At 33.6% G+C, this 20307-nt stretch overlaps 1 protein-coding gene across 1 annotated transcript; it reads right to left on the reverse strand.

The window, feature by feature from the left end:
- Positions 1–10632: 10632 nt before the first annotated feature.
- On the reverse strand, positions 10633–15209 carry LOC111366107 (protein PLASTID MOVEMENT IMPAIRED 1-RELATED 1-like). The gene is made up of 4 exons (XM_022986763.1): positions 15093–15209; positions 12493–14776; positions 11768–12366; positions 10633–11378 (listed from the first exon to the last, which is right to left on the reverse strand). The coding sequence occupies exons 2-4, from the start codon at positions 14760–14762 to the stop codon at positions 10807–10809; spliced, it is 3441 nt and encodes a 1146-aa protein (XP_022842531.1). The 5' UTR covers positions 14763–14776; positions 15093–15209; the 3' UTR covers positions 10633–10806.
- Positions 15210–20307: the final 5098 nt, after the last annotated feature.

Here is a 20307-nt window from a genome sequence, read left to right on the forward strand (position 1 = left end):
TTGCATTAGTTGCACATTTTAATTGGGAACTTGAACAACTTGACGTTAAAACTGCTTTTTTGCATGGTGAACTTGATGAAAAGATTTTTATGGATCAACCTAAAGGTTTTGAAAATAAACAAAAATCTGATCATGTGTGCTTTCTTAAACGCTCTCTGTATGGTTTAAAACAATCTCCCAGACAATGGTACAAACGTTTTGATTCTTTTGTTAAAACTGTTAGTTTTAAAAGGAGTGAATTTGATCATTGCTTATACTATCAAGGAAATGCTAAAAATGATAACTGTGTGTTTTTATTGCTATACGTGGACGATATGCTTTTAATTGGTCCCAACTTGAAATTGTTAAATGACATAAAAATGACTTTGAGTAATGAATTTGATATGAAAGACCTTGGTAATGCTAAAAGAATTTTAGGCATGGAAATCCAAAGAGATAGGTCTAATTCAATTTTATCTTTGCATCAGACTCCATACATCATGAAAATCTTGAAGAAATTTGGCATGAATGATTGCAAACCTGTTACATTGCCTTTAGCTAATCACTTTGTATTATCTAAAGAACAATCACCTGCTAATGAAGAAGAAGAGGAATATATGAAAAATATTCCTTATACCAATGCCATTGGTTCTGTGATGTATTTAATGGTGTGTACTAGACCTGACTTAGCATTTGTTGTTAGTATACTTAGCAGGTATATGTCCAACCCTGGTCCTAAACATTGGGAAGCCTTGAAATGACTGTTTAGGTATTTGAAAGGAACATGCAATATTGGCTTGATATATAAGTTTAGTAACGAATAAATAAAATTGAAAGGATTTACTGATGCTAATTATGCTGGTGATAGAGATAATAGGAAATCTACATCTTCCTATGTGTTTATTTTGTGTAATTCTTGTGTTAGTTGGAAATCTCAACTTCAACATGTTGTTGCTTTATCCACTACTGAATCAGAATATATTGCTGCTACTGAAGCCTTTAAAGAATATTTGTGGTTTAAAGGTGTATTAAATGAACTTGGTGTTTTTGATAACAATGTGACAATATATTCTGATAGTCAATCTGCTATTCACCTATGCAAAAATCCTGTCTTTCATGAACGTACTAAACATATAGATGTTAGATTGCATTTCATTAGAGATATGGTTTCTCAAGAACTGGTAAAACTTGAGAAAATCCTTTCAGAATATAATCCTGCAGACATGGGAACTAAAGTGCTCCCATTAGTAAAATTTAGAAGCTGCCTTGATCTTCTAAACATTGGTACAAACTTGTAAGTTCCTTTTTTCTTTAAGTTATTTGTTATCTTATCTAACTTGCAGGATGATTTGGTATCAAGGTGGAGATTGTTGGGTATTTTTTGGTAAGTGATACCCAAATCCCCTAGGCAATGATGAAAATCGAGGCCCGTTTAACTTCATAGGCTATAAGCCTAATATTGAAGAACATATTAGACCCACACCACAATTAATGTAACCCAATTGTGTTGGGTATTTGGAGGAAATCAGCCCATTGGGCTAGATGCTCAATACCCGACTATGGAGATAAATGAAATCACAAAAGATAGAATTGGTTGCAAATAATTATCTCGTGATAATTATCCTATCCCTACTGTTTCTGTTGGACTCAAATTTAAACTTCCCTGTTATCTTGGAGATTTGATTTCCCTCGTGATAATATACAAGAGTTTTAATATATCCAAACACTCAACCAATTTGAAATAAAGAGAGAAGTCGGCTGCCTTCTTCTTCCAAGCGTGAGAACTTTTCTTCCTTCTCTGTGAAAACCGAAGTCGACCTTTGTGGTGTTCCTTTTCTTCTTCGTGAATGAAAAAGTCTCCCAATTGAAGTTACCTTTGTGGTGTTGGGTCGAAGATTTCTGAGCCGAATTAAAAAGGGGGATTTCGTTTCATTTTCTTCCATTACATTTTAGTTCACTGCTTCATTTTTGGTTTCTTGAATTCCATTACATTTATTTTGATTTAATCCTTCATTAACCTTTGTTGTGTGGTTGCAGGTTGGATTAAAACAACATGTACATATTATATTCACAAAATATATACCATTTAAATTCACGAAATCGAAACAAGGTTTCGACTTATCGAAATGGAGTTTGAGAAACTAACCAATGATTATCAAATCTGACCATTATCATTCTTGAATTAAAACATATGATTCTTCATATCGAACCTTGCATAAACCATATAAATGAAATTAATCATTTTCTAAAATTAAGTAGAAATGAAATCAGAAAAAATTAGATGTAATTGATGCGATTGGTCGAGGCGAGTATAACTCTTTCCTTAAGATGAATTTGCCCCGCATCGGTGCTAACTGTTTTTCGACAATCATCTCCCAAGATACAACGACTATATCAAGCCATAGGAGCACTCCAAATGGCTTCGACCAGCGAATTCGAACAGAATTTCCTCTTTACCAAGGAAATGCATGAAAAAGCTATGAAATTAGAAATGAGAGAATTGCAAGAGGAGAATGAATGCTCAATGCAATTAGTATACTCAAAATTATGTACATAGGGTTCTATTTATAGATGTAGTAAGGTTGCAAATGAAGTAGTGTGGGCCAAAACATGTATCATTTCAAAAAGTTGTAACACTTGGCCAAAAATTGCATCCTTTCGAAAAGTTGAAACACTTCATTTCTTTCAACTTTGGTCCGCAATTTCTCATTCATCCGGAATTGGTTTCGAGATTTCGAATATACCATGACGATCTACTCGACGAGTAGAATAAGTTAGTCTATTTACTTTTGTAATTTGACCATCGGATCAAATCCGAATATTTAGTCGAAGTTGACACGTAGTCACACCTTTTCATTTTTCACTTTTACACACCTTGTTATTTTCCAACTTTTGGTTATTTATTTGAACCAATTCCTACAATCCTCCACATGAATGAAAATTGGATACGCATACGAAAATGCGATGATATGATGCAATGTAGAGAGTGTGCGAAAAAACACTGCATCAGGGAAGGTAGCTTCTGACCTTGAACCTCCCTTAGTGAAATATTATCGAACTTACTTGGCTAATTGGCGAACTTGATGTCTTGAACCATTCAGCCTTTAGTGTAAGTCAAGACAACGATACTCACACAATGTCTTCTCTAAACCGTTCATGGTTCTCATGACTTGGTTCATTTTGGCTCTGAACCCTTCTTTGTTCTGCGAGTGTTTAGAGAATTTAAGCCTTAAATAATTCTCATTGAAGCGGCCACACTTCACACTCACATAGGTGACCTCCTATTAAAAGTATTCTACCCTACTCCACTTGACTTAATCAAGATATATGAATCATTAAAAGATTATCTTAACATCTTGCAACTCTGCAGAAAGCACTTTAATATCATAGGAATGAGTTAGGAAACTATTTTCCTTAGTGTTTTATGGAATCATCATAACTTAATTGTCCCTTTGAACCAAAATCTTGGGATCTCCAGTCAACAAGGTAGGGTTACCATTACAAGGACTCTAACGTAGTAGGCTTTACGTCATTCCCTTCGATATGCAGTATTCTTGATCTCTCTTAGTAAATCTCTTTAAAGGTACCACAAGTTTACACCATTGAGATCAACTGCTTCATGGTATTATGTCTATGACTTATTCTTCTAGACCTACCATTACATGTGATTTAGTATCTTATCAATTATTGCTAGCAAACGATCGATTTCATTCAATAGATAAAAATTGTCACCGCCAAGAAATCCTTTCATGAAACTACATGCTTCTTATTAGCTTTATCAATTTCCAAACACGGTTGGAGGATTTCTTTCAAACACTACACTAGTCAATCACTTTTACTAGTGGATTTCAGAATCATGGGTATTCAATATCATCATTGAAACATTACCATGCATTTGAACTTTATGAATATTTTTCATAAATTCCAATTGTTCTTGCATGTCTAAACAAACGACATAATCAGCTTTACAACACATTTCATCCACTTTAGACTTAGTATATATCATCCTTATAATTAGTATAAGAGTTTTCTATCTTTCTACCTTCATAGATATCGTTCTGTGATTATGAGATAGAAGCAAACGTAACTGTTAAATCGAGTTACCCCCACAATTCCTCAATTAGGAATACATATGCATTCTAATAATGTTGCATCCACAAGTTTTGAACTTTCCATTTCAAGATCACAAGCATTAAATTTAACCCCCCACATTCTTGGGTTATACTTGAACTTAGAATTCAGCAACTCTTTTATAGTTATTTTCATTTTTCTCTTAGATAATATCGGTATCGAGTGCTTCGTGAAAGTCTATATACTTTCAAAGTAGTGGTTGTTGATTCACAATTTATTTCAATTAAAGTTGCATATAACGTACTTTAATCCAATTATTTTAATTTGATCATTCAAATTAAATCAAGGCCATCATATAGACCTGCAATGCTTTCAAAACATATACCAACTTAATTGATTTAATGATTGGAGTCAAATTCAACAATAAAGAGGACTAAGCATTACAACTTCTTCAAACATATGCAACTTATCACATTTGTGATATTTCACATGATAGTTTCATTTCAATCATCGGTTGAAAAGTTATGTTCTCAAAAGACACAATCCTATAAAAGGACATACCTCTTGGAATAATCTCTATGAAGAGACATACCCATTGGAAAATAATTATATCAAAAGTCATGGTTTTTTTATATGAAATGACGCACATTTTCATCTAAATTGAGTCTAGAATATTTTATAATATTCTACACAATTTTCTACAATTTCAAATAATTAAGTGGCTTAATTCTCATTACTAAATAATGATATCCACTTAAATCATCTCACTTAATTTTATCAAATTAATTGAGGTTATCATCATAGTCAAAGTTAGTATAATTTCAATAAGATATGAAATTTTAACCAACTAATTTACTATGCCATTATCATATTCCAATCAAATGAGTCATCATTAAAGTTCATATACTTTCATCAAATAATTGACATCCTTATATGTCCAATGGTTAGGAATAATTTCCTTATTTCCATCCATTCATTATTGGACTCGAGTTGGTTTTAACAATATCCAATTCATCATGACCAAAGTGAAGGAATAGCAACTTATATTCCAAACATTTATACATCCATTGTATAAATGTATTCCATCTATAGGAATGTCAATGTCTCAAGGGAGTCCGTGCACTTCATATTATAAGAGATGACATTGCAATATCATCATCACTACATGAATTGCCACTACCACAATTAATTAAATTAAACAATTGCCGGAACTGCACCATGCACTTCCAAAACCAATAGCAACAGCCAACACAGATGAAAATTGGTCACCCACGTGTTTTCAAAGCCCATTGTTAAATAAAGAATGATGGAAGAAATTAAATTTGGTTTGGCAGCCTTCTCCCACTAATGGCCGTTGGTTTGAGTACAATCATTCATACAAAGAAGTGTCCACATAAGGTAAAAGAAGACCAAAGTTATTCATTATCTTGAATCTCGAATATGTTGCATTTTAACAAACCCAAATTAGAGAATATTTTACTATCATTATACTCTCAATATATAATTTCATGTAAGCATCTATTCACATGTCATTCGCCATATTTTGAGAAAAGGAATAGACATAATGCTTTTGAAAATTAAACTGCCATGGCTTGAAGACAAAAGAACTCAAGCCCTTCATAATTAAATCTTTTAAACAAACTGAATTCTTGGAATTCAATCGATACGTGAACGAATAAGACTTAATCAAAATAATACCCAATGGAGCATAACTGTAAAAATGACGTGAATAGTAAATAATTCATGCAATAACAAATTTAAATCTCACACATGCATACACGTACAATTCCATAGTCCGGCATATAAAATAGATTTTATATGTTATCAAGCCACTTAGTCAAGTCATGTAAATTTCTTATCAAAATATAAAATTCACAAAAATGGATTCATCTTAAGATTGTTGGGAAATATACCGATTATGTGCATATTATATTCACAAAAAATATACCGTTTATGTTCACGAAATCGAAACAAGGTTTCGACCTACCGAAATGGAGTTTGAGAAACTAATCAATGATTATTGAATATGATCATTTCCATTCTTGAATTAAAACATATGATTTTTCATATCAAACCTTGTATAAACCATATAAATGAAATTAATCATTTTCTAAAATCAAGTAGAAATGAAATTAGAAAAAATTAAATGTAAGTGATGCGATTGGCCGAGGCGAGTATAACTATTTCCTGAAGATGAATTTGCCTCACATCGATACTAACGATTTTTCGACAATCATCTCCCAAGATACAACAACCACGTCAAGCCATAGAAGCACTCCAAATGACTTCGACCAGCGAACTCGAACGAAATTCCCTCTCTACCAAGGGAATGCATGAAAATGCTATGGAATTAGAAAGGAGAGAATTGCAAGAGGAGAATGAATGCTCAATACAATTGGTGTACCCAAAACCATGTCCATAGTGTTCTATTTATAGATATAGAAAGGTTGCAAATGAAGTAGTGTGGGCCAAAACATGTATCCTTTCAAAAAGTTGCAACACTTGGCCAAAACCTGCATCTTTTCAAAAAGTTGCAACACTTCATTTCTTCCAACTTTGGTCCGCAATTTCTCATTCATCCGGAATTGTTTTCGAGATTCCAAATATACCACGACGATCTATTCGACGAGTAGAATAAGTTGGTCTATTTACTTTTGTAATTTGACCATCAGATCAAATCCGAATATTTGGTCGAAGTTGACACGTAATCACACCTTTTCATTTTCCACTTTTACACACCTTTTCATTTTCCAACTTTCTCTTAAATATTTGAACCAATTCCTACACAAACATACCCTTATTATTATTTCTTGAAGGTTCAAAAGATAGTTTACAAATCCGATCAAATCCGACTATTTGGTCGAAGTTGACGCGTAATCACACCTTTTCATTTTCCACTTTTACACACCTTTTCATTTTCCAACTTTTGATTAATTATTTGAACCAATTCCTACACAAACATACCCTTATTATTATTTCTTGAGGGTCCAAAAGATAGTTTACAAATTTACTTTTTGTTGGTGCAAAAGTTGGTTTGCATGTGCACCATAATGTCCTATTTGGAGTTGAAAGATTCCCAATGGTGCCTTTTCTATCATTTTCTCTTGCCAATTCACAAGTACAATTGTTTTGATCAATTTGTTGACAAAAATTTTGGGATTTATATTTTATTGCTTGTGAAAGTAAAATGAAAAAGTATCTTGCCAGAGTAAATCAATATATAAGTGTGACAATTGTTACAAAAATAAAACTCAACAATTAATTAGAAATTCAAGAAAGATGTTTAATCCCCTAAAAAAAAGATGTTCGATATGTTCGATTTAATATTGGTGCACAAGATTAAGATAGAAAAAGAAATCAAACCACCGATTTGAACTATATCACCGATCCAAAAGCAACATTGATTGTTTAAACAAATCTTAAGGAAATTCAAGAGGGATGTCCATCATATGGTAAGATACCGCGAAGTGGTTATGAAAATAGATAAATTAATGGGTAGAACGACAAATAATATTTCGATGTTCTGGCATTGCTACTTGAGTTAGAGCCTCGATATCCAATTTATAAACTTTCCAGTGCCTTTCCTCCTGCTTGTTCCAATATTTACTTACCATCAGTTTCATTTTCACATTCGCACCTTGTTATTTAGAAGAACTGTTTTGTTAGCTCTCAGTGAGAGTGTGTTGCAACTTGTATTTGATAAGTTAGTTTGTATGGCTCTGTAATTTATGTTCCCTTGTCAGTGCCATGCATATCTCAGATGATTGGAGGTTTCTTCCTTCAATTTGACTTATTTTTTTATAAATAGTTTTAGATATATTATATCCTCTCATCAATGGGAATCATTTATGCAGGCTGGGTTGAGCACATGTCACTGGATAATGTAATAGCATTTTTTAAATTTGAGTTGTATATTCGGTTCCATTAATATTACTGGGTGTCCATATTCGTTTCTAGAAGAGCTTGAGTGAATCTTTTCTTAGTGAACTATTGTTCAATCTGACCTTAACATGTGCTATAATCTCAATTTCTTGTTTATTTTTTGCATTGGATACTCATGTTTGAAAGTATAAATATCTTCTTATGCAGGGCTATTGCAGCAGGTGTTTTAGATGTGGATGGTTTTGGTCTTTAGACTTTGCAGCATGTAATGAGAATGATGATGGAAAATGTTGTTCAAAATCAATAAAATCGGGTGTGGAATGTAAATTGGAATTGGAAGCCAAGAACTTGGCCTATGTGGTCGTTTAGGCCACAAGGGCGTGCGGTCGCATAGGCTCATGCAAGGCCTTTTAGGCCCTGCAGCGGACTGATCTATGCGGTTGCAAAGATTTGTTCTATGCAACCGTATAAAGTTGGAAAATAGCAGTTGAGGGCCGTTTTTCAATTTTATTTCTGATGACTTTCGGAGAGTATTTTGCAACTCTTCATCACGTTTTGACACCAATTCGTGAGGTATTGATCAAGGCCTATAGATAAGTGATGAGATGATCAATACATTACATTTTACAAACAATTGAGAAATATTACTTGATTCCAGAAAAGGATCAAAACTTCTTTTCTTCCATATTCATATGATTTCCCTCCTCGTGCTCTTATAGTTTTGGGGAATTACACCAATGTTTAAGTGTTAAATTCTCTACAAGGCTTGATTAATCCTTCAAATCATTTGCAAAGAACCCTTTAAGCACCGAAATTGTATCCGAGAGTGGACAAATATCATTCGAGGACAACGATATCGTGTTCGAGCCTTCATCATCATTTTCATCTACTTGATATATTTTCTAACTTGTTTCTTCTCCATTTCCCTTGGTTGTGAAATATTTCCAACAAATAACTCGGTCATGGGATTCGACAATGTCAATGATACCAAAGTGCAATGCAGAGAAGCCGAGGAACAACAATAGGGAGACAGCAGGAAGGGAATTTGGCCTCTGCAACTCGCGTTAAATATGGAAGAATGCTAGCATTTGGGAAGGGTGTAGCTGACTTGCATTCTTCAGAGATTGAGAGAGTTGATATTAGGGTAATGTTTCAACTACCATCTCCTTAAATCTTTGAGAGAAGCTGTTTACCTTCAACTGAAAGGCAAGAGCTACTTTTTAACATTTTTAGCAAGTTAAAAAGTAGGTTATTTTAAAGTTTGGAGTCCATCTTAATAAGATCAACCTTATTAAATGGAGAAGTCCAATCCTTTATAAATTGGTATTTATTTCCATCATCATTTGATGTGAGATATAATACCATAACAGGCCCCCTCAAGATGGTGGCTCACTTGATCACACCAATCTTGAAATTCATGGGTTGGCTCTGATAACATTTTAAAGTTTGGAGTCCATCTTAATAAGATCAACCTTATTTTATAAATTGGTATTTATTTCCATCATCATTTGATGTGGGATATAATACCTTAACAGGTTATCTGAGCATATTTGAAAACAGACTTTCACTCATTTTAAGCTTCGCTTATGGCATTGTTCTACTTTGGTCACCGGTCATTTTTTTTATTATTTTTTTTCCACTTAACTTTTGTTTTAGGATTCGTTTGATTGCAAAGATGAAATTGAATTGTCTAGAAAACGAATTCCAGATAATTGAATTATCTAGAATTGTTTTCCTGAAAATTGTAAATTATTGTGTTTGATTGATATAATTTTTCACATGGAAAATGTTGAAATAAAAGTGTTTTTTGGTGTTCGTTTGATTTTATTTTACATGAAAATCGTCAATTAAAGAGATATATTTTACTGGTATTGAGGATTAAATGTGTTTCCATTGCCAAAAAAAAAAATCCAAGAAAATCATCTATCTTTTGATATTCATTTGATTTTGTTTTACATAAAAATTGTCAATTAAAAAAAATATTTTTTTACTATAATTCTTATAATTTGTTTCTATTGCAAAATAATAATAATATAGATACAGTGACCGGAATTGGAATTCTCACCATATTGGTGAAAATTTCAATTCAAGGAAAATGTGGAATTCAGCTTAGATGCCAAATGAAGTGGAAAATGAAAAACCAATTTCCCACCATATATGGTGGGAATTGGTTTTCCTTAAAAATCAAGAAAATTCCAAACTTCAAGACAACCAAAAATTCAAATTCCATGGAAAAAAAAAATTGTATCAAACACATAAAGTTGAAAAATTCAATTCCAATTTCATTTCCACCCTATCAAACACACCCTTAAAGACTAGATAACAATATTGATATGCCTATAAGTTGCATCTATGGCCTTGAGATACAATTTCAATTCATAAGACTCAGAACTAGTTTGTGTTGATGATACACTTGCTCTTGGTGGTAGTCGAATAAAACATTTGTTTCCGTTAATGCAGATTCCATCCTGAAGAAACTCAGCAAATTGGATGGCCTGCTATAGTTCTTGATGATAAAAGTTGTAAACCGAGTTTGAGAAAAAAAATAAATTTTAAAAATTGGAACCAAAGAGGGACTTTATGAAGGAGAAAATATTCTAAAAGTTTGTCTCGTGCATATGAAAGAAAATGAACAAAACACCTTTTTTTTCTGCATGCAATCCTTTGTGATAAAACCATCCTATATACTTGAGAAAAAAATTTAAACAAGAAAAACACAAAACTACGTTCAATTGAATCAAGAGTCCCTTGTTCGACTTACAGCCAATTCCAACAGTTCGAAACCCAGTTTTGTCACATTGTCTATTACCCAATTTCCCAAATAAGACCGTCTAACTAGTGCAAAATACAATCTGACAGACAGACAGCGCAGTCTTAGTGCAATCTGATGGTTTCATTTGGGAAGATGACATTTGGATTTCGAATATGAGGATTAAGGGCAGCAAGTTCTTTCCATTTAGCCCCGTTTCCATGAACACGAGATGAGATGCTCCACAAGGTATCGCCAGGATTTGCTGTAGTTGTCACTGGGGAAGAAGAAGAAGAGGAAGCTGGTGCAGAAGATTTAGCAACAGCCTTTGACTTCATTAAGGGATGCTTATTCTTCTTTCCCATTCCATTCGCGAGCAACCAACGGGAACCGGACTGTTGTTGATTAGATGAACCCCATAACTTCTTTTTTCCTGGCTCGGCTTTAAGACCTGCAACATGAACCTCAGTGACTTTGTACTGAGGAACGAGTTCTTCTTCGAGGATTTTGTCTTCTTCAGGCTCATCAACTATGCCTTCAATTTTAGAAGTCTCGGGCTCTTCTTCTTGATCTTCTTCATCGCAGTTTCTTAATTTCGGAATCGTATGGTAGATTTTAGGTTTTGGCGCAACCAACACTCTCTCAACTTGAATAAGAGCCAGCATTGGAGTACCAACTGGCTCATAGTTCCTTAAAGGATCACGCAATTGTACCATTAGTGCGACAGTGAAGTTGTTACCCAACAAACCAAACTTTCTAACCTTTCCCCGTCTCTTCTCCCCCTTAGATCTTCCACGAAACAACTCTAAAGAAGTAGCATGATGGGCTGCTAGTATTTCAGAAGTTCGCTCACTGATGAGATCTCCATCATCAATTTCACCAGAATCCAGCTTCATCCACTCATCAAGTGTTAAAGACAGACCCATCAATCCATTGATATCTTCACCATTGTCTTTAACATCCAGAAGTTGCAGTCCACCAGTGCCATCGAGACCAATGGAGCCACTGACATTGACTGTATTTCCCTTGAGGGCTGAAAATTCACCAATGTTTTGTGGGCTGATGTTTGAAGGTGCATCCTTAAAGGATCACGCAATTGTACCATTAGTGCGACAGTGAAGTTGTTACCCAACAAACCAAACTTTCTAACCTTTCCCCGTCTCTTCTCCCCCTTAGATCTTCCACGAAACAACTCTAAAGAAGTAGCATGATGGGCTGCTAATATTTTAGAAGTTTGCTCACTGATGAGATCTCCATCATTAATTTCACCAGAATCCAGCTTCATCCACTCATCAAGTGTTAAAGACAGACCCATCAATCCATTGATATCTTCACCATTGTCTTTAACATCCAGAAGTTGCAGTCCACCAGTGCCATCGAGACCAATGGAGCCACTGACATTGACTGTATTTCCCTTGAGGGCTGAAAATTCACCAATGTTTTGTGGGCTGATGTTTGAAGGTGCATCCTCATTCGACATGCCAGACTGTATTCTCAAACCCTCAATTGAAAGAGCTTCTATCTTATCCATCGCCGAAGGAGCAAGATCTTCTAAGGGTACATATTCAGCATCACTGCCAATTGAATTTGATTCGACCTTATGTGATCTGGCAGTTTCTTTTACTCTCTTTTGCTCACCAGACACATTTTGCATAATTTCATTTTCATGCTGCAAGAAAGATGGCCTGTGACGGGGGTAAACAAGTGAATAAAACTTTCATTTGCATAGAAATGTAAAAACAAAGACAAAATCAAAAAAAAAACAAAAATAAAGTGTGAATGGGCGACAGTATTAAACAGTAACAACAAACCTCTCGGGTCCCTCAAGACTGGGTACAGTTTCCCATGCTAATTGTTGCATTGTTTTCCCAGTTATATCTTCAAGAGGCATCAACCTATTTGCCTGCATTGAGAGCTTTTCAACACCAACAGAGGCCAAACCCTGAAGAATGTCCATTATGCTAGAACCCATTTCAGCAGGCACCACCACTGGACTGGACGCCTGCATAATTAAGCTCCCTCTGTTTTTTGCTGTCCTGAAAAGCACAGGATTCATTGAGCGTAAAAACCCTCCATTTTTAGTCTGAACAAAAGGACCCAAACCTTCTGCAAGGGGAGGCAGCTGCTGAGGATTCTGGGGAAGTACATCAATTGGACTCCCAAACCCACCCGAGCTGCTAGGTGGAGAATGTTGAAAAGCCCTCTCATTTAAGCCCCACTCATCCATTAAAGCTTCAGTCTCCAAGTCTTCCAATATTGTGGCCCTTGTTTTAGTCATCATTGCCTCAGTTTCTATCTTAAGCCTCTCCTCGTAGTCCTGTACCATTGCCGAGTTATGAAAGTCATCGGAGATGGTCCCCCACCCAGAAGCTGTAGGAGCATGAGTAAAAAATTCTACAGTATCGTTTTCAACATCAAAGTCCAATAAGGAACTCCCGCTGGCAAGACAATCCTTCTCAAATTGCCTTAATAGGCGTTCTCTAGGGGACTCGGTCTCACTTTCTGAACTCAAGCTAAATGGACTGTGATCTATCCCCAGCATGTCAAAGAATTCATTAGCAACAGATTCAGTAATATCGTCCAAACTCTGTGATCTCTCCTTCCTAAGATTGCTGTATTTTAACTCAGTCTCTGAATTAGATTCTTGGTCTGAAATATCACATTCATCTTCTTGTGAATCTAATCCTTTCATCAAATCTGAGGTGGAACTCAAAGCCAACTCCAGTTCTTTCATTATTGATTCTTTAGTGCACTCATCATTCTGTATAAAATTGCAGTCACTTACCGATGGTTCATCTGTTTGACAACCAACTTTTTCAACCGATGGATTAACGAGTAGCTCAACATCACTGTTGGTTTCAGGACTCTTTCCTACAGAATCTTGAACAGCCTTTGACCTATCGCCTTTTGGTTCCACTTGTTCCCTTGTGAACTCCTCTCTCTCTTGCTCTAAGACAGAATATTCACCAATTTTGCATTCAGTTTCAGGACTACCCTTTACTGCATCAGGAGGTATAGATGAATCTAATTTAAGAGGCTCAACAGGCTCAAAAAAAGGAAGAGTCTCTGATTTATAATTAACTGAAGCATTTGACATCTCTTTGTCAAGTTTCTGACATGGTATATTCATCGAGTCAGAGAGTTCCGACCTTGTTATGGGCAATACCTCGTGAAGATCCTTTATATCTTCAGCAGACAGATTTGAGGTAAAAGACTTTGCAGGAAGGCTTCCTGTTTGCAGAATACTTAGCTCATTCATTTGATCGAATTGTCCAAGGAGTTTTGTTGCACTTGAACTATTCCGCAGCAATCCCTCAGGGGTGGAAACATAGTTGTTGCTAGAAAACTCGGTGCTATTGCTCCCAATTACTGCGTAACCAAAACTAACATTCATAGTCCCACCTCTAGCTTTACCTGACAATCGGAAACTAGTTGTCCATTTCCCTGAGCTCTTCTCCTCCTCCAATTCCTCTAATGTTAGAGGAAGCAACCTTGTTAAATCAACCCGATGCTTACCTAAATCAAGCTCGGGAGCATTATATACTGAGACATACAATAAGAAATGCTTTGCCTCGTACTTTGCTGAATGATGGGAACCACTCCTACTACCATAGACAGAGCATAAATGAGACAATTGTTCCTGGAACTCAGCTACTCCTCCACAAACTCTAACTGGGCACGTCATTAACTCACCATCCCGCCTCTTCCAATGCACGATAAGACTAGCATCATCAAAAAATGCGGGTAACCCTTCTATGGAATGGATTTGGACGGAGAAACGGCAATTGAACCTGCGATTTCTGACATGGGTCAGGGCCTTTATACCCTTCCAACTCCAAATGGACTTCTTATCCTTGTCAAATGAATCTTTAGCGTTTTTGCTGGCATCCTTCAGCTTCGTTTTGGGTTCAAGCAAATGTGGTTTTCTTACAGACTTCGATCTACTACTAATGATAGAAATTGCGTCCGTTGGCTGTGTTTTATCTGAATACAGGGATTTACTTATAGTGTCAAGGTCATTCAAAAACTTCGAAGTTCCTGCATTCCCAACAGGTTTCTTCCTACTATCTGCTTTTGACATTATCTCCACACAAGCTACAAAATGACACAAAAAAAAAAACCTTTCCAAAATTACATATAGCATAAAAACTAACAAAACCCATCTCCAAAATCCAAAAATATTAAATAAACCCCAAATTTCTCATCGAAAGCCAATGACTTTATACAGTTATTAGCTAAAATTGAAAGAAAAATACTGTTCATAACTCAAAATGAAAACAAAAAATGAATTAAATACGATACAGATTAATCGTAACTGTTTATATTTATAAATTGACCAGTTATTAATTGGCAAATTCTAAGAAAATAAAATTGACAAACAAGGAAAGCCACGAGAGAATGAAGATCTTACGAGTAGAATAAACGATAACTCAGCGGAAGTTTTCGGGCTTTGATCTCTCCCTACCAACCCCGCTCCCTCTTGGCGTGACCATTTTTAATTCAAAGTTAGAGCAGGAGTAATCTTTCATTCACGCCCCTGTAATCTTTTATATCTTTTCTTTTGCCCATAGTATTTGTATATTTTTCATCTTGATCCATCACATTCAGATAAATACACGTCAATCCCGATGACGTGTCAAAACTTGAGTAAACATATTCAGTACTTTATAATTTACCTTACTTAACAAGCCATAAATACGTGGAAAATTCCACAAGTACGGGAATTCTTTACAGAATCCCAATAGGTCCAGCTGTGGCAATACATGATTTGCAGACAATGTGTTTTTTTTTTTGTTATCTGCTAATGAATTTGTGCCATGTGAATTCCTTTAAAATTTCTATGAAGATTTTCCTGTACTTGTAGCATTACTCTAAATACTTAGAACATCTAAATGCATTTAATAAAGTTTCAATGTTTCACTACTTAAGCCTTATTTGATAACCATTATTAAAAATAAAATAAAATAAAAATTAATATTTTGAATAGTGATTTTTAGGACAATATGTGATCCAAAAGTAGGAAAAAGTTTTGAATTTTCGTGCAAAATATTTCATTGTGCAAATATATAGTTGAAAGCGAGTATATAAAAATAAGAGTTTTCATATTATATTGAATATTTAACTATTGACAATTGAAAATTACTTTTAACGCACTCCTATTTTCAGAATGAGTGATGTCATCTAACATCACCAACGAATCCAACACCAAATTAAATGGAACTAAATGTCATTATATGAAAGATACACTAGTGAATCATATAATTTTACATTTAATTGAACAAGAATATTAATTGTTTTTATTGTATACATTTCTCCTTATTCAGTTCAAAGTACTAAATATTTTAGTATTTCAATCACATATCTTTATTATTTTTCACGAGGTGGGCTTCGAATTCTACAATAATTCTTTTCTGTTAAGAACTATAATTCATTATCATCCTCTCTAGAGAATTTGATTGTTCTTCAAAACATGATACATTATATTAAGAAGTTTCGAAGGAAGAAGCCGTACAAATCACATCAAATTTACTAAACTAAACTTTACATGTAACGTCCCAATTTTATTTAATTTTTTTTTTTCAAATTTAAGCCGTTATCAAACGTTTCTTCAAAAATAAATAGGTTTATAATAATGTTATCCTGAAATAAAATAGTGTCAAGTGAAAGAGTAAAAACTTTAATACATATATTACTTTCATCCCTTTTATACAATTGACGCAACCACAAGATATTTTACAACTTTTAAAACATATATGCCTGATTTTATTTGAAGTATGTAGCTCGATGCATACTTTTTGGTTTTTATAAAAGTGTATAGCACCATATATGTATTCAATCATTGAATTTAAATCTTTTAATGATAAGTGACCATAAAAATATATAACTGTTGACATTTATGCAGCCACTTGTCCGTTTCAGCATTCAATAGTTTTAAAATGACAGAAAGATAAGATGGAATTTACACCAAATATCATAAATCTTAATTGAAATTCGAAGTGCAATTTAAACATTTAAAGAGATGGGAATGTTAATATCCTAGAAAACATGCAACTAAATTTTTAGCGAACTTTTCCAAATAATTAAATTAAGCATGAGTGTCTATTGCAATAACATTGAATAGAAATAAAGTTACGTGTTAGATTTTAGAGTTTTGTCCCATGAAATGAGGCACAACCACACCATCGAGTCGCCGCACTCCGACACGACCCGTACTAACATGTAAGGTAGGGAAAAGGGATGAGTATAAAGAATACTCAGTAGGACACGATTAATGGTGCGGTCCCGAATAAAATATTCAATCATGTATCAAAATAATCATACCGTCATATCATATCTTTAAATTTCAGTAAGAGCTCATATCATATCATAACTTTCATGAGTATAACATTTATCAACATGAAGAAATAAATTAAACGGGACTAACCACTTGCACCTTGTAATCCTACCTTAATTGATGAAAAGAGTTTTCTTGAAAGAAAGACAGTAGATCCAGTTCAAGACTTCTTCTTCTTCTTTTTGTTCAAGGGTATCTATCACAACTCTTTTATTCCTAACGTGAAACACTTATTATGGTAGTCAAAGCTTCTCCACGTTTGTACCATCTATCATATTTATGTGACATAATAAAGTCACACGTTTTTCCATAATTTACTTATTTTCCTTCTAGTCACACACGGGTCAACCAATTGATTTAAACTCAAACAAGGAAATTACTAATCTCAATCAAATACAATTGATGTAATGGGAGTACAAGATATGATTTTCGTGTATTTTCAAGATGTTGACAATACTATAATATTTTTATATCATTTCTACCATAAAAGAGAGAAGATTCCTTTATTCTAGCTATATCCAATCTACACGGTTTCATAAGTGATATATAAATTTCCAAAATCAATGTAATTAAATAATATTAAATTTATAATAATTGACAATTCTTGTCACTCCCCCAAATCAAGGTAAATAAACTATTTTAAAAATGAAACTTCCTCATCTATCAACATCAAATCATGACCAATTGGGAAATAAATTTCTCTCTTCTTTTTCAACAATATAGCTCACGTGGGAATGGAAAATCTTAAAATGAATAATTTATTATAAATTTAGACAATATCTTTTAGCCTCAAAAACATGGACATAACTTGTTCGGAATAATTATTTCTCGAGGCCAATGTACTTTATTTAATACGAGCTACATAACGAGCCCAATATCGATATATAAAATCTCGTACTATCGTTACTTAATTATTTAGCCCAAGTAAAATATGAATTTAAAAGCAATTCCATTTTAGTCCTCAAATTTTCAAAATATAAAATATAGCATACACTTTTATTCTAAAATTTTCGGGGCGTTACATTACATTCGACCGATTTTATCACATTTCCTTTTTGTTTAATGTTATCGAATTCAACGTGCAAAACATTTTTATTAATTTTAATAGGTTTACAAACACGTGTGCTTCGAATGAATGTTGGTTGGATGCTAAATGAAAATCTATTTTGTTTATGCTTGACAAGAGTTGGTCTGTCTTTTCCTTATGGCTTATGTGAATAATTTTTGGAAGGGTATATTGATTTGAATTTTGAATAAAATATTTTTAGGAGCGTGCATTAGTGATCCAAATTGTGCACAAAGCAACACTAATTTGCTTCCAAAGAATATTCTTACAGAATGAAAATAACATTTCACAAAAAAGCCCCAAAACGCCGACTCTGTATAAAGTATATCATTTAGGACATGTTCGATAGTGATTATGAGAATTAATTTTTTGATCATTAGAGAGAAAAATGTATCCCACCTGTAAGTGAGAAAATAAAAAATGATGGCTAGAATAGTGAAATAACGGTCAAAAAATCAATTTTCTGTGGTGAAAAATTTCTACCAAATGGGGGCTTAATGTTTTATTTAGACAAGATATTCTATTTTCTACTAATGTTCAAAAAAATTAAAATTAAAAATTTTTAAAAATAAAAACTAAAGAGAGAAATTGTACCTAACATGCTTTCATTAACTTAGTTCTAACTTATAATATTTAAATCATTGTTCTGATCACCTTTAGTTATTAGAGAATGTGGAGCAATTGGTCTTTTTTTTTTTTTTTTTTTCTTTTTTTTTTTTTTTTAAATAAAAAAACCAATATTTTACTTGAAAATATTAAACATTTTATCATATCAATTTTCATTTTTTAACTTAATTTCAATTAGAGAAAATTGCAGCTAGATCCGTAACCTTTTGAAAAAGTACAAATGAATCTCAAACCATTAGTTAATAATATGTAATTGAGCATAGTGTCAATTAAATTTTGACAAGGAAAAAAAAAAGAGAAAAAAGAAGAAGAGAGGTTAAATCATAGTACTTTTAGTGTATGCAATTGCTTTGTGATGTGAACTTCATAAAATATAACAAATATACCCTCAAATAGAAGAATTAAAAAGAAGGCCCTGTTTGATAGGCCAAATTTTTCATGGAAGATGGAAATTATCCCACAATTTTTCACTTTTTAACCTGTTTGAAAGGAATTATTCTCTTGGTAATTATTTTTCTCACTTTCACTCACGTGATCCTTTTTTCCCACCTTTTTGAGGAATTAGTTTTCCCATGGGTTTGGTGATTTTCAGATTTTTTTTTTTTTTTTTTTTTTTTGGCAATTGAAAAAATTTTTTTCCCCAATTTTAATAATTTATATCCTTTTAATTGATAATTTTCATGAAAAACAAAGCCAAATGAATAGCAAAAAAGTCAGCATTTCAATATTTTTTAAGTAAAAAATTATACCAATCAAACACGTTTACTTGACAAGTCCCAGTGAAACAAATTTTAGACAATTCAATTCGTTAAAATTCATTTTCTTTCCACCAAAATTCAATTTTTGCAATCAAACAAACCATCATTGTATATTTGGAATATCAAAAGGTTCACGGTGAGTGTCGCAGTTTTTTCAAAGGTAAAAGAACTGGGCTACCAATGCCCAGATCATTGGCATATGAACGGGCCTGGATTGAAAATTTAGCTTCAGCCATAATTAATTCACTAATTAAACAAGAGGAAATTAAATAGTGTTAATCTCCACGGGTGATCTTCATTTTCATTAAAAAAAAATAAAAATGAAAGAGTTAAATCAAGTAAATTATATCACGTACTTACATACCTACTAAGCAAAAAATAATTTGAAATAATCGATGATACCTCGGTGTAAGAAAATTTGAAATAATAATTCGGGATTGAAAATTTTGATTTAATCATGTTCACGAATCTTAGGAACGTGGAATGGCCCCACAAAGAATAAGAAAATTTATTGTCACCCTCACTTCTATCATCATGAAATAGGCTCATAAGTCATAATATGCTTTAATATAATCGCGATGCATAGGCGAACCTTTGGCATCGAACGCCATTAGTCCCATCTACTCGAAACTGAATACTTGGATGAAGGTCGCAGAAGCTAACCAAAGCACTTAAGATGGTTGAACTAACAAGAAGCCCAAAAAAACTAAAAGTACTAAAGACCCGAAACGAAGGAACACAAATATATTGTTAATTACGCCACAACATAAGAAGATTTAGAGTATAGTCATGCTACGGTGACATAATGATTGAGATACTCTTTGACATAATGCTATATGAT

This window comes from Olea europaea, chromosome 17 (assembly GCF_002742605.1).
Source record: "Olea europaea var. sylvestris chromosome 17, O_europaea_v1, whole genome shotgun sequence".
NCBI lineage: Eukaryota > Viridiplantae > Streptophyta > Magnoliopsida > Lamiales > Oleaceae > Olea > Olea europaea.

Bases quoted from the DNA above. Each gene is read 5' to 3' on its own strand.
- LOC111366107 (XM_022986763.1), bottom strand. From the start codon at position 14,762: ATGTCAAAAGCAGATAGTAGGAAGAAACCTGTTGGGAATGCAGGAACT. The intron at 12,367-12,492 runs GTTTGTTGTTAC...CCCCCGTCACAG, and splicing joins AGTCTTGAGGGACCCGAGAG to GCCATCTTTCTTGCAGCATG. The intron at 11,379-11,767 runs CTTTAAGGATGC...AATTGCGTGATC, and splicing joins AATGGTACAATTGCGTGATC to CTTTAAGGAACTATGAGCCA.